At 43.8% G+C, this 12,011-nt stretch overlaps 1 protein-coding gene across 1 annotated transcript in view; it reads right to left on the bottom strand.

Annotated features, from left to right (window-relative positions):
* The window catches only part of MMP20 (matrix metallopeptidase 20), a 48,003-nt gene that overhangs the window by 16,153 nt on the left and 19,839 nt on the right, over positions 1-12,011 (bottom strand). The window contains exons 7-8 of the mRNA XM_003780797.2: positions 1,956-2,092; positions 510-666 (exon numbers count right to left, since the gene is read on the bottom strand). Of these exons, the coding sequence (XP_003780845.1) occupies positions 510-666; positions 1,956-2,092 (294 nt within the window). The remainder of the gene's footprint in view (positions 1-509; positions 667-1,955; positions 2,093-12,011) is intronic.

Genomic DNA, 12,011 nt, shown 5'->3' on the forward strand with positions numbered 1-12,011 from the left:
GGCATGGAAATTATATGGTTTCCCTTGCCTAAGAAGAATCTTCATGTTCTAGGCTTAGCAATAAGGCATTTTCCTTTCAGCAGAACTTTTCTTCCAGGAGCCCCACAGTCATGACCCTATCCATATTGCCCCCGGTCACAGAGTATTCTGAGATGCATTTGATGCCCAGGTGACAGCGGGGACAGTTCCTCCTCAGGCATTCTCGGTGCAGAGTTAGGTATTTGGCAATGCCGCATCCACTTTTTTAGGCCACTGGGCTCCAGTTAATGAGTGCATTGAAAGATTAGGAGGTTTGGTGTCCTGGAGACCGAGCAATGGGACAACAGATGTTTCACTCATCATTTGGGTGGTTCCATATATTGGAGACAGTCAACCATGTGTAAATGGCACCCCAGTGGCCAAAATAGTCATTGAGCCAAGTTCAAACTTGCCTTGCATTCTTCCCATAAAAGGCTTTCTTGTCCTTCCCATTGACTATATTTAGACTGTCAAAAGGGGAAAAGTCATACCTGTAGTATTCATCACCCACGAAGAACAGGGTCTTCCGCGGCTCCCTGAGATAGACGGCCGCATCTATTCGCTGCACGTGCCTTGGGAATCCAAAGTCATAAATAGTGCGAGGAGGACCTTGCATCTGGAATCCCCTTGTTATCCAGTAGTGGGGGCCTGAAAACAGAAATCAAAATTTACTAAAACTCTGGACCAATCAGTGATGTAATTCATTCATTAAAGGCTTCCGTGAAGCACCATAGTGGGATTTGTTCCTGGGATATTTGCCACGGCTATAACCCTCTAATTACTCAATTCTGCAAAAGACTTCAGACTTCCCTGGATACAACCCCTAGATACACTTTAAAGAAGCAACACCATGTCTTACATTAAGCATGTTATATTTTTCAAGTTATCTGTCATTTATAATCTCATTTCATCTGTACATATCTATGAGAGAGAAAGGGCAAGTGACATGCAAATGCTAGGTGTTTTTTTTTTTGAGACAGAGTCTCATTCTGTGGCCCTGGGTGGAGTGCTATGTTGGCATAATAGCTAACATCAACCTCAATTTCTTGGGCTCAGGCAATCCTTTTGCCTCAGCCTCCCAAGTAGCTAGAACTATACCTGCCGCGACACCAAGCACGTTTTTCCATTTTTAGTAGAGACGGCGGGGTCTTGCTCTTGCTGAGGCTAGTCTTGAACTCCTGAGCTCAAGCAATCTGCCTACCTCAGTCTCCTAGAGTGCTAGAATTACAGGTATTAGCCTCTACACCCAGCCAAAATGCTATGATTTTTTATTTTACTTAAGTTGGCACCAGCCTTCGACCCTTGTCTATTAGCATCAAGAATATACAAGCTAAAACTGATAGTTATTGCCTATTGAATACTTTCCATTAGCTTAGCCATTGTTGAAACACATCTTCAAGATTGATCACTTTATAGAGGAAGAAGGAAAGGTTCAGAGCAGTTAGATAACTTCCCAAAGTCACTCAAATAGTAAAGGGTTGGGGCTAGACAGAGACTGAAATTGTGCCTATCCACCTCCTAAAGTCGCAGGCGGTCTCCTCTCCCCACCGCTGCTGAGCATAACACAGTAAGGAGGGGATTATTTACCTCACCTGGGGTTCCAGCTGGCTTCCGTAACCAGAGGCTCTCAGTTGAGTATGCCATGCTACTCTGAGCAGAGGTGCTGGGGACAGAGACCAGGTTTCTGGTTTCCTGGGTACTGTCAACCAGCATCGTTCCTCACTAGGCTAAAAGGCTTGGTTCTGAGAGCAGTTTGATGGTCACCATCATTATTGTCATTGTCACAACAAAGAGGATGGCATTTCATACCCAGCCTTAGAAGAAGCAACTGAAACATGACTCGTGATCACAGAACAAACTCTGGAAGTGTTAGACACTCCAAAGGGATGGGGCTCTGTGCCCCTGCCACTTCTTTCTTGGAGGATTCTGTAGGGTACCTTTGAAGAAGTAAGCAGTGCCCCTCTCAGCCACTTCGTAAGCTGCATCCACATTGGACATGAGCTGGGGGAAGGAGCTGGTTATGGTGCTGGGCCGGATCCCAGTTGGCAAATGAACCTGCCGTCGCCAGAAAATCCTATTGGGTATTTCAAAAGAAATCAAGACCAAGAGTTGATTAAGATCTTACACTGCACTTGGAGTGAAATGTACTCAGAGGCCCTTGCTAAATGACCTTTGCCCTTGCCTTGTTTTTAAGGAAAATATAATTTTTGCCTTTGGTAAAGTTTCTTCTCAATTGTCACTGTCTTAGTATCTCTGTTTATTTAAGGGTGTTCAAAACATGGAAAGATACAGAGACAGCATCAGTGATTTGCAAGTTTAAGCAGAGCACTTTCCTGCTCCAGATATCACTGGATACAAATTTCTCTTTCCTATTGTGATCTCTTTTAAAAATTAAAATCTCACTGGGTGCAGTGGCTCACGCCTATAATCCTAGCACTCTGGGAGGCCAAGGTGAGTGGATTGCCTGAGCCCATAGATTTGAGACCAGCCTGAGCTGGAGTGAGACTTCATCTCTCAAACTAGCCGGGTGTTGTGGGGGTGCCTGTAGTCCCAGCTGCTCAGGAGGCTGAGGCAAGAGAATCGCTTGAGCCCAAAAGTTTGAGGTTGCTGTGAGCTATGATGCCACTGCACTCTATGGGCAACAAAGTGAGACTCTGTCTTGAAAAAAAATTGAAATCTCACAAAGATAAATATAATCCAGACAATGAACATTATGAATAGCATATAAATGAACTAAGAGTCTGGGATTGGAACATGCTAATTAATCTCAATAAAAATAGCCAAAACAGTAATAATCAAAAATTACAGTGCTGCTTACATACTTGCCTAGCAGAAGTGTTTGCCTTTTTGAGGCTAATGGCTAGACTCAGAAAATCTAGGACATACATATTAATTAAGGCTTAGCGGCTCCTCCATCCATGTATCCAATACCATTTTCATAAAATTATACCAGTATACACCACGGGTACTGGGCTGATCAATGTAAATATAGTCTATTTTGGGAGAGGAAAATCAGTTTTATAAAGTATGAATAGTTTCCTTGATTTCTGAGAAGCCCAGAATCAATGTATACGATTATTTGTGGATGGAGAAGCTGTAATAAAGTTTCAACATGTAACTTTCCTTGTAATTGGTTTGGGGAACTCCCCAAATCTTATGCTGAGGTTTTTCATTCTGTTATTTTAACAACTATTTATCATGCACCTATCACTAGGTGCTGTAGACGTCAAGGCTGAAACACTGAACAAGACCCAAGCCCAGCCCTCAAGATGTTTAGAATCAAGTAGCAGAGTCTGAAAAGTAATTAGACAATGATAATCCAGAGCCATCGGTGCTGTGAGCAGTTGAGTTTGGGATGCCCGAGAACCCTCAGGAGGGATGCTCTGCTGCCTTCAGGGGTTTAAGGACAGTGTCCTACATGAGGCAGCGTAAGCTGATAAGTCTGACAGAGATACATTGAGAAGGGAGAAAGATTTCCTGTTTCCTAAGAGGTATCATGAGGCAGGAGGAAAAGAACATTGTGTTTCAGAAGACACAGGCTCGAGTTCCACCTTCACTGCTGACCTCCAAACCTCAGTTTTGTCCTCGTTAAATGGGAATAATAATTCCCTGGCCCATCTCCTGAGGTCATTACAAAGATTATTTGAGATAGAGTACTTGAAAGTGTATTATAAACTGGATAGGCATTGTTTATTCAAAAAATTATTACTTGCCTAGGCTTTAATTACCCACTAATCAGGAACCCACCATAGACAATCACAGGCCCCAGACATGGCAGCCTTGGCTAGATTTTAACAGAAGAAAAACAGACCCAGGCAGGCTGCCAGGCCAAGGTCACTGGTTGTTGGGGGCAGGAGGAGCCTGGATTTGACTCTGCTGTCTTGTTTTCATCACACGCCCTCTCTCTCTTATTGCTCATTCTCAGTCTTGTGCTCTCTGGTCTTTGTGTTTATAAGTGAACGCTTTGTCCAATCAGACCTGGACCTTTCTGAAGGCCAGAAGGACAGCCTTCGCCTTTTATCTCCACCACCTCACAGTAAGCAACGGTTGGGGTGTTAGGAAGGGTTCAGCAACTTTTTCTTGGAGTAACTGGGAACCTGGGGAGGAATCTGCAAAGGAAGTGTTTTCCACTTAATCCAATTCAATACGTAGTTTGGAAAGGCTGGTTCTGTGAAGTCGCTGTGCTAAGATGCAGGTGTCTGTCAGGGGATGGCAGGGTGGGGTTGTGGCTGAGGGGAGAGCTGGGCAGACGCACGCCCCATACCGGGCTCTGTCTGGATCAGGCCTCTGCTGAAGGGTCACTGACTTCCAGCTGCTTTCCCTTTGGTTATTTTCTTTCATTTCTGTTTAAAAATCAACAAATGACTCTATGCAAAGCCAAACCCTACTTTTTACTTGAAGTTTTGGGACACTGATGTCCTGACTGACTGGTCATGAGTTGTAACAGAGTGTCGTGCTGACGTGTGCAGCCAAACTGAAAATGCACTGCTGGGACTGCTGGGCTCGGGCAGAGTATCTTAGATTCCTCCCTACAGAGACCTCGAGGTAGGACTTGATGGACGTTATGAGAACTGAATTGAAGTAGAGTAGTCGTTCTAAATCAAGTGTGATTTTGTGTCCTGGGGCATATTGGGCAATATCTGGTGACAATTTTGGTTGTCACGACTGGGGGCTGGCAGTCTCGTTGCTGTCCCTGGGTAGATCGGGAACAATTCAAATCATTCTACAAGGCATAGGGTGGCCCAACACCCAAGACTTACCTGGCTTGGAATAGCAGTGTCAAAGTTAAGAAACCCTGCTTTAAACACTCTGTGACATATTATAATGTGTACTGTACACATAAGTTAGAAATAAACACCATCCATCACTTATGTAAATTATCATACATTTCAAAAGGAATCTGTAATCATGAAAATTTTTTGTAAATGCATGAAGGAAAAATTACGTCTGGTGGGCAAGAAAACATACTTAGAAGATTTACCTCCTTAGAGATGTAGATTATAGTAATAGATGAAGCAAAATTTACTAAAAAGTTACGGTAAGTAACTTCCTTCTACATCTGCAGATGGTTTTAAAATATAAATAAAAAAAACCTAAAACTGTGAGTCTGATATAAAAGAGCAGCTGCAGGATGAAGACAGATAAACAAATACTATCAATAGCTTGTAGTTTGATCTTTGATAGGAGGGCAAAACAATGAAGCTTACTGATAGTTTAGATTAGATATGGGGCTACACCATTTATCTTCAGGCACGTATTCAGGGTTCAACAAATATTTGTTGGCTAAATGAACGTGTGTCAGAGAGTTGAGCAGAACTGAATTTCATCAGTGATTCTTGTACCCCCTGAAATTCTATTCCCTCTTACGAAATCACGCCTGTAATCCCAGCACTCTGGGAGGCTGAGACGGCTGGATTGCCTGAGCTCATAGGGTTGACACCGGCCTGAGCCAGAGCAAGACTTAGTCTCTAAAAATAACCAGGTGTTGTGGCAGGTGCCTGTAGTCCCAGCTATTGGGGAGGCTGAGGTAAGAGAATTGCTTGAGCCCAGGAATTGTTTGACACCATGGCACTCTACCGAGGGTGACAAAGTGAGACTCTGCCTCAAAAAAAAAAAAAAAAACAAAGAACAATAACTCATCGAATTTTAGATTAGGTCACTGATAACCTTTACCTGCCCTCTGGCAGCTCCCTGCCGGTCCCTCAAACTCCTCAGGGGCAAGATGATGTATAGGCGTTATTCATTTTTTACCCTTGGGTGTACGGTGCCAGGCACACCGAGGAACTTGATTGTGTTCTTGACCCTTAGTTCTTCTTTCTTGAGCTCACCGTTTTTACTCCCCACCACCTGGGCTGACCAGATCTGTCTTTCATTTTCAGGAGATGCCACCTCCTCTGTTGGACGCTCAAGGCAATTCAGTGCAAGCCTAATGAAAGCCGGAGTTTTCACCCTCTTTCGCCTCCTACTCTCTTGATTCTGCCCTTCTCTGGCATCCTGTTTCCTACTTTGGGGTAAGAATTTCTTCTGTATGTCTTTTTGGTATTCTCCATTCAGGTCTTACCCTCTTCCCTGAGATCAGCAATGTGGTGCAGTGAAAGAAGCAAGGAATGCTGGGAACCTGGTTTTATCCCTGTGTGGGTAACTCGCGGGAGTCACTTAATTCTTCTGGGATTCAACTTCCTTCTGTTAAATAATAGTGAAAATAACAAATGATATCTGCAAAAATACTGCAAAGGATCAATTGAGATAATGCATAGTAAAGCGTTTTATCAACTCTGGTCTGCTCTCATAATTATTTGCAGATACTTAAAAAAACATGTTTTCACTCTAAAAATATTAATTGAGGATATGTAAAATTTAAACTTAGAGTTTATCAATGTGGCTAAGTCTCCTTCTAAATTGGTTTCACCAAGAACTCTGAAGCCCAGACTATTATCTCATTGCTGAGAAGCCATTCATTTCATGGGGATCATTAACCACGGATGCTTCAGTGGCCAGGAAATCAACTGTGTATCATTTACCTCACTGAATCCAAGGAAAACACAGCTTACAATAAAAACCTATGTGTAGGCAGTGGTGTGGATTAAAAATAGTCAAAGCTGTGCATAGTGTACCTTAATTAAATGTTTCTACCTTTCAGAGGGGCCGACGGGGACCCGTATTCACAGGTCATAACCTGGGAGGAGGTCAAGGACCCCTGTCTTCATCGGAAGGAGGAAGATCAGAGTGGCCTGAGTCAGGGATCTTAGGTCACCTTCCGCCTTTTTGTCTGCGTTCTTAATAGATCACAGAACTGGGCTAAGTAAACACTGCTATCTGTTGACTTTCAGTGACGCAACCCACAGCCAGAGAAGACAGCGTGGGGAACGTGCAGGAGGAAGACTTCCTTCTCCCCAGGAATCCTGGGGAGTCCCATCTCTAACCCGCTGGCCAGTGGCAGTGCTGTGCTCCTTCCAGCAGCATTTCGTATTTCTTTTCTCTGACTTGCTGCCTTTCATGTCTTCAGACATGAACATTTCCTGTCTTTGAAATTCTCTTTAGACCCTGTTGCCTCCACCGACTATTATCTTCACTTCCTTTGCTATTAACAGGGTGCTCAAACCACTGAGCCCTTTCACCTCCCCCCGATTTGATCCGTTTACTCTTTAACTGTCCTCCCAGCCCCTTTGCCACTTCCATGCTCACTGCTCCGTGCAGCTGTAACCTTTCCTTGTCCTGGGTAGTTACCCCTTTTTTTCAGTCTTCAGTCTGGTGACCTCAGGGACATTTTTTACTGCTGATCACTTAAAAAAAAATATGCCTCCTTTTCCTGATTTATTTGGGACTCTACCACAGGGATTTTGTCTCTAATATCAAGCAGACCTAGATTAGGGTTCCATCTGGGGACAGTGCAGTATGGGTTAAATGTACGCATGTCTGCAAAATGCTTAGCATAACACACAGCATGTTGTAAATGACCGTGAAATGTCTGCTATTATTATTATTGTCATTATGTTTTTTGCATCTTTCTGGTCATTTTTAAATCAAACTAAAATCTGGCCTGAGAAACCAACTTGGTACCTATGTCCTCGTCCACCCACCGTAACCCAGCTTAGTAGCTGTGCCAACTGGAAACCTCACTCAGGACCACGGTGCCCTCACGAGTCTCAGCCAGTCCCAGCAGCCGTACTTGAATCACTCACAGGCAGCCCACCGTCAAATGCCAAGTGTAACCAACTTGGCTGTTTCTGCAACTAACTTCCGTTTCCTGGAGTCACTTTCCTTTTTATAACCCTGTTTCCCCACCTTTTGGCAGCTCCCGAATCTCTCTGAATCCGAGTGCTGCTGGATTCACAAATCGGGTTTTTTCCTTGCTCATTTAAACACTGTTAATTTGTATACAGTTTCCCCTTAAACCTTTATTGAGTCCTTTTCTCTACTGCTGTCCTTTCCCAGCTCACTCTTCAGACTTACTCCCTTTCTTCTCTCATTAGAGCCATTCCCTCTTTTCACATCTTTAACTGTGTCCTTCATGTGGGAGATTGAGAACCCAGCAAACTCCCAACTCTGCCCTCCTGTATGACCACCGCTTATTTCTATAAAGCCCCAGTAGAACTGTCGTCACTTTAGGAAGCAGCTAACGCCGAGTTCCCACAAATCCCCTCAGGTGCTCTGTGACTCTGCTGTTAAACTCTGAGCTGTATAAGCCTGAGAGGCTGCTGGCTGCTTAGACTCTTCCTTTCCCATTTTCTCACCAAATTAGCGTTCACATGGCGGGCGAGTCCTTCCCAGTGGCTCTTACATTCATCTGACTCTTGGATTCATTGGGAAGGACTCACCAGCACTGCTCTTACAATGCTTCCCTGGGCATTCTCATCGGAGATACATAATATCCTTCAAAATGTGACCATTAGTGGTAGATTTTTTTAAAATAAAAAATTCTATTTTGAGAAAAAAAAAGCAAATTCAGAGTAAAACATTAAACATTTTTGGGAGGCCAGGCAATCTAAGAACATCCTCCTCTCTGTGGCTGGTTACTCAACCTGCAGGCAGGAGTCTGGGAGCTCAGGAGTGGCTCAGAAGAGCTTTTCTTGTTAACTCAAATGTGTAACAGTCAAAAGGCGTATGTTTACTCAAGTTAAAACTCAGTGGTTTTCTTGGTAGTCCCATCACACAGCCAGAAGGGTTCCTATATGAATAGTAGGGGAGACTCTGGACTGGGAGGCAGAAGACTTGTGTTGCCTTGGGGGGTCTCGGGCTGAGAGACCTGAACCTAGTTCCTTATCTCTGAAATGAAGTGTTTGTACGTGACTATCTTTATACTTACTCCATTTGTAAAATCTATTATACTTCTCAGGTCTATAGCTGATTGAAATAGTCTTGTTTTTATCCTTAAAATGATACTGGGCAAAACCCCAAATAATCTGACAGATGAAAATGTAACTTCAGTATAGAGGAAATTCCAGTCATTTCTCTCTTCTCTTCCCTAGGTGACAGGACATCTGAGATAACTGTAATATTTTATCATCTATTATAAAAATGTATATGCCTTTCAGCTTGTTATAGGTAAAGGTTACTTGTCATCAAACAGAATAGTAGACTGCACATTTCTACTTGATGGAGAACATCTAAGGATCTCCCGGTGACTTCGAGGCCACTGCATTCTATTTTGCTTTGGAAACAAGCCATGTGTTTGTTAAAGCCCACGGCTGAATGTCCCATCCACGGATTATTGTTGGTGACGGGGAATTCCAGGCTGGTGAGTGGGAGAGGACAGGCAGGAGCTCTTTCACAATCAGTGGTTCCCTGGTTGCCCTTACAACTCTGACTTGAAAAAATTCTTGGTTCCTTGTCCAGGCTCAGCAAGCACTTTGGGACTTTTGGCAACAACTGCTAGGGGATTAGAGCAAGAGAGTCCTGGCATGTCAGCTCCAAATGCACCTTAGTACCGCTGGGTAGTTAGCAGCATGGACTCTGGAATATGACAGTGTGTGTTGGGATCCCAGCCACACCCCTCCCTAGCTGTTTGCTCTACAAGTTGCTTGCCCTTTCTATCTCGTGAAAAGAGAATAATACTTCCTACCTCACAGGGTAGGATAACAAGGTGCCTAGCACAGTAGGTACTGAGCACCATGACGTCACTTTTCCTATTAGACAGAACTCTCACCTTACAGGGAAGGGGGTTAGTGGCAAATCCTGAGCTAGAAGAAACCACTCTTGACTTGCTGCTCTCCTTAAAGCTTGGCCTAGGTCTCTGGAATTACCTGTCCTACCCCAGGAGCTTATCAGATCTGAAATGGGAGGTGCTGAGAAGGTGCCAGCTAAGCAGACACCTGTCAGCTGTCCCCGTTCTTCCCTGGCCCTGGTCTACTGACCCATGTCCAGGTGACTCTTGCAGCTGTGGCGCCAGTGCTATTCTATTCCCACCCTCAGTATTTATAGTCAAGCCTGTGTTAAAAAGATACAATGTCACATACAGTAATTGCTGAATACTCATCATTTGATAAACAAAGAGACTGCTCTTTTTTTTTTGGATGCTGCTCCTTTTTAAGGAGACAGTGACATTGAGTGAACAGTATAATATTTCTGACCTCTCTGTTTCCTTGGCCCCTACCACAACCACTGATATTTACCAAAAAGTAAGCTATGCTCTCCACGATGGATATGGAAGCACTTGGCTTCTGTGTCACTGAACCATGCAGGCACGTGCTGTGTCAGCGTGTGGCAGTGTGGACTCTGCCAGTGTCACCTTGGGGAAGCCGATGTGTCCCAGGCTGCTCCTGCCCTACACCTGGCCTGCCACTCCTGGGCCATCACTTACTAATTCCATTTGGTTTACTTTTTAGTAATAATCAGTAAGAGTGACATCAATAATCATCAATAATAAGTCCTGGAATCTAAATTTCTATCAATGAAAAATAAGTAATAATAATAATAAATTATCAGTTAAAATAAGTAATAATACTAAAAAAGAATCAATTGGCTTTTCCAAATTCCTCAATTTGTCTCTCCTGCTACCTATGTTTTGATTCCCAGTTTTTGGAATGTCCATTTTTTGGACACCGTGTCTGGCATTTTCCCAGGCTCACTTCATCAGAAGAGGCAGGGCCAGAATATGGACTCCCTTAGTTTCACGTGAAAACCTGTGTTCTTGGGCTTTGCCCTCACTTCCTTTGAAAAGCGAATATCTTGTTGAAGGTTTAGTTCGAGGTGTTCCTAATTTCTAAAAATTAGAAACAATCTATGTTCAAAAGTATGGGATTGGTTAAATAAATAATGATCTATCTAGTCAATGGAATAAAATATAATATATAAAAGATGAAAATTAAAAGTAATTGACATAGAAAAATAAAATATTTGTGAGTGAAACAGGTTTTATGAATCAACACTAGCAAAATTCGGTTTCTGTGGGTATCCTTCCCACTTCCCGTATTTGTGACATGTATCTCTCTATCCAGAGAGGTGGGCTGAAAGGTTCTGCATCACTGTGGTTAGCAGTCGGCGCACTCTGTATTATGAACTGGGCCTTTGTGCCCTCTTTCAATTCATACACTGAAGCCCTAATCTCCAGTACCAGAGTATTTGGAGATAAAGCCCTTGGGAAATAATTGAGTTTAAATTAGGCCCCCCATGAGGGTAGGACCCTCATGATGGAATTCGTAGCCTTGGAGATGACCAGAAGTTCTACTGGAGATGCAGAAAGCTGGCCGATGTCCCTCTCTCCGTCTCCCTCCCTCTCTCCGTCTCTCCCTCTCTCCCTGTGTGTGGAGAGGTCCTGTGAGCACACAGTGAGATGTTAGCTTCCTACAGACCAGGGGAAGAGGCCTCACACTGAAATCTACTTTGCAGGCAACTTGATCATGGACTCCCAGCTTCTAAACAGAGAAATACATTTCTGCTGTTTGAGCCGCCCAGACTGTGGTATTTTGCTGTGGCAGCCTGAGGAGACTGACACACTCTGGGTGGAGGGATTCTAGGTGAATTTTTCTTTCTAGAAAATATTTTGTGACTTTTTTTCTGTTCTTTTTTTATTTAAAACATTTTTTTAGCCACAGGGTCAGGGTTTTGCTCTGTTGCCCAGGTTGCAGTGCGGTGGTGCAGTCCTAGCTCACTGCAGCCTCCAACTCCTGGCCTCAAGATCCTCCCTCCTCAGCCCTGAGTCACTAGGATTATAGGTGTGAGCCAACATGCCTAGTTCTCTCTGCTCTGAAGGAGCAACTATGCTCCTTATAATAATAGCTTAAAACTGTATTCCCCAAAGTACACAATAAAAAATAATCACATTTCTCAAGCATCACCTCCTTAGGGAATCCCCTCTGGACCTTCCGGGGTACTGATTCCCTGTTTCACCGAACCTCAGCCCTACCCTTAGAGCCCCCATCACGCTGTCTTGCGTACTTGTTACATGTTCTTCTCCCTCAGTACCTGTGAAGTATGCAAAGTCTGGGGGTATGTGGGAGGAGAGTCGAGTTTCAATTCGTGTTTACATCCTTAGACATTATAAGGGTGGTTGG

This window comes from Otolemur garnettii, unplaced genomic scaffold (assembly GCF_000181295.1).
Source record: "Otolemur garnettii isolate 467f Iridium unplaced genomic scaffold, OtoGar3 scaffold00001, whole genome shotgun sequence".
Lineage (NCBI taxonomy): Eukaryota > Metazoa > Chordata > Mammalia > Primates > Galagidae > Otolemur > Otolemur garnettii.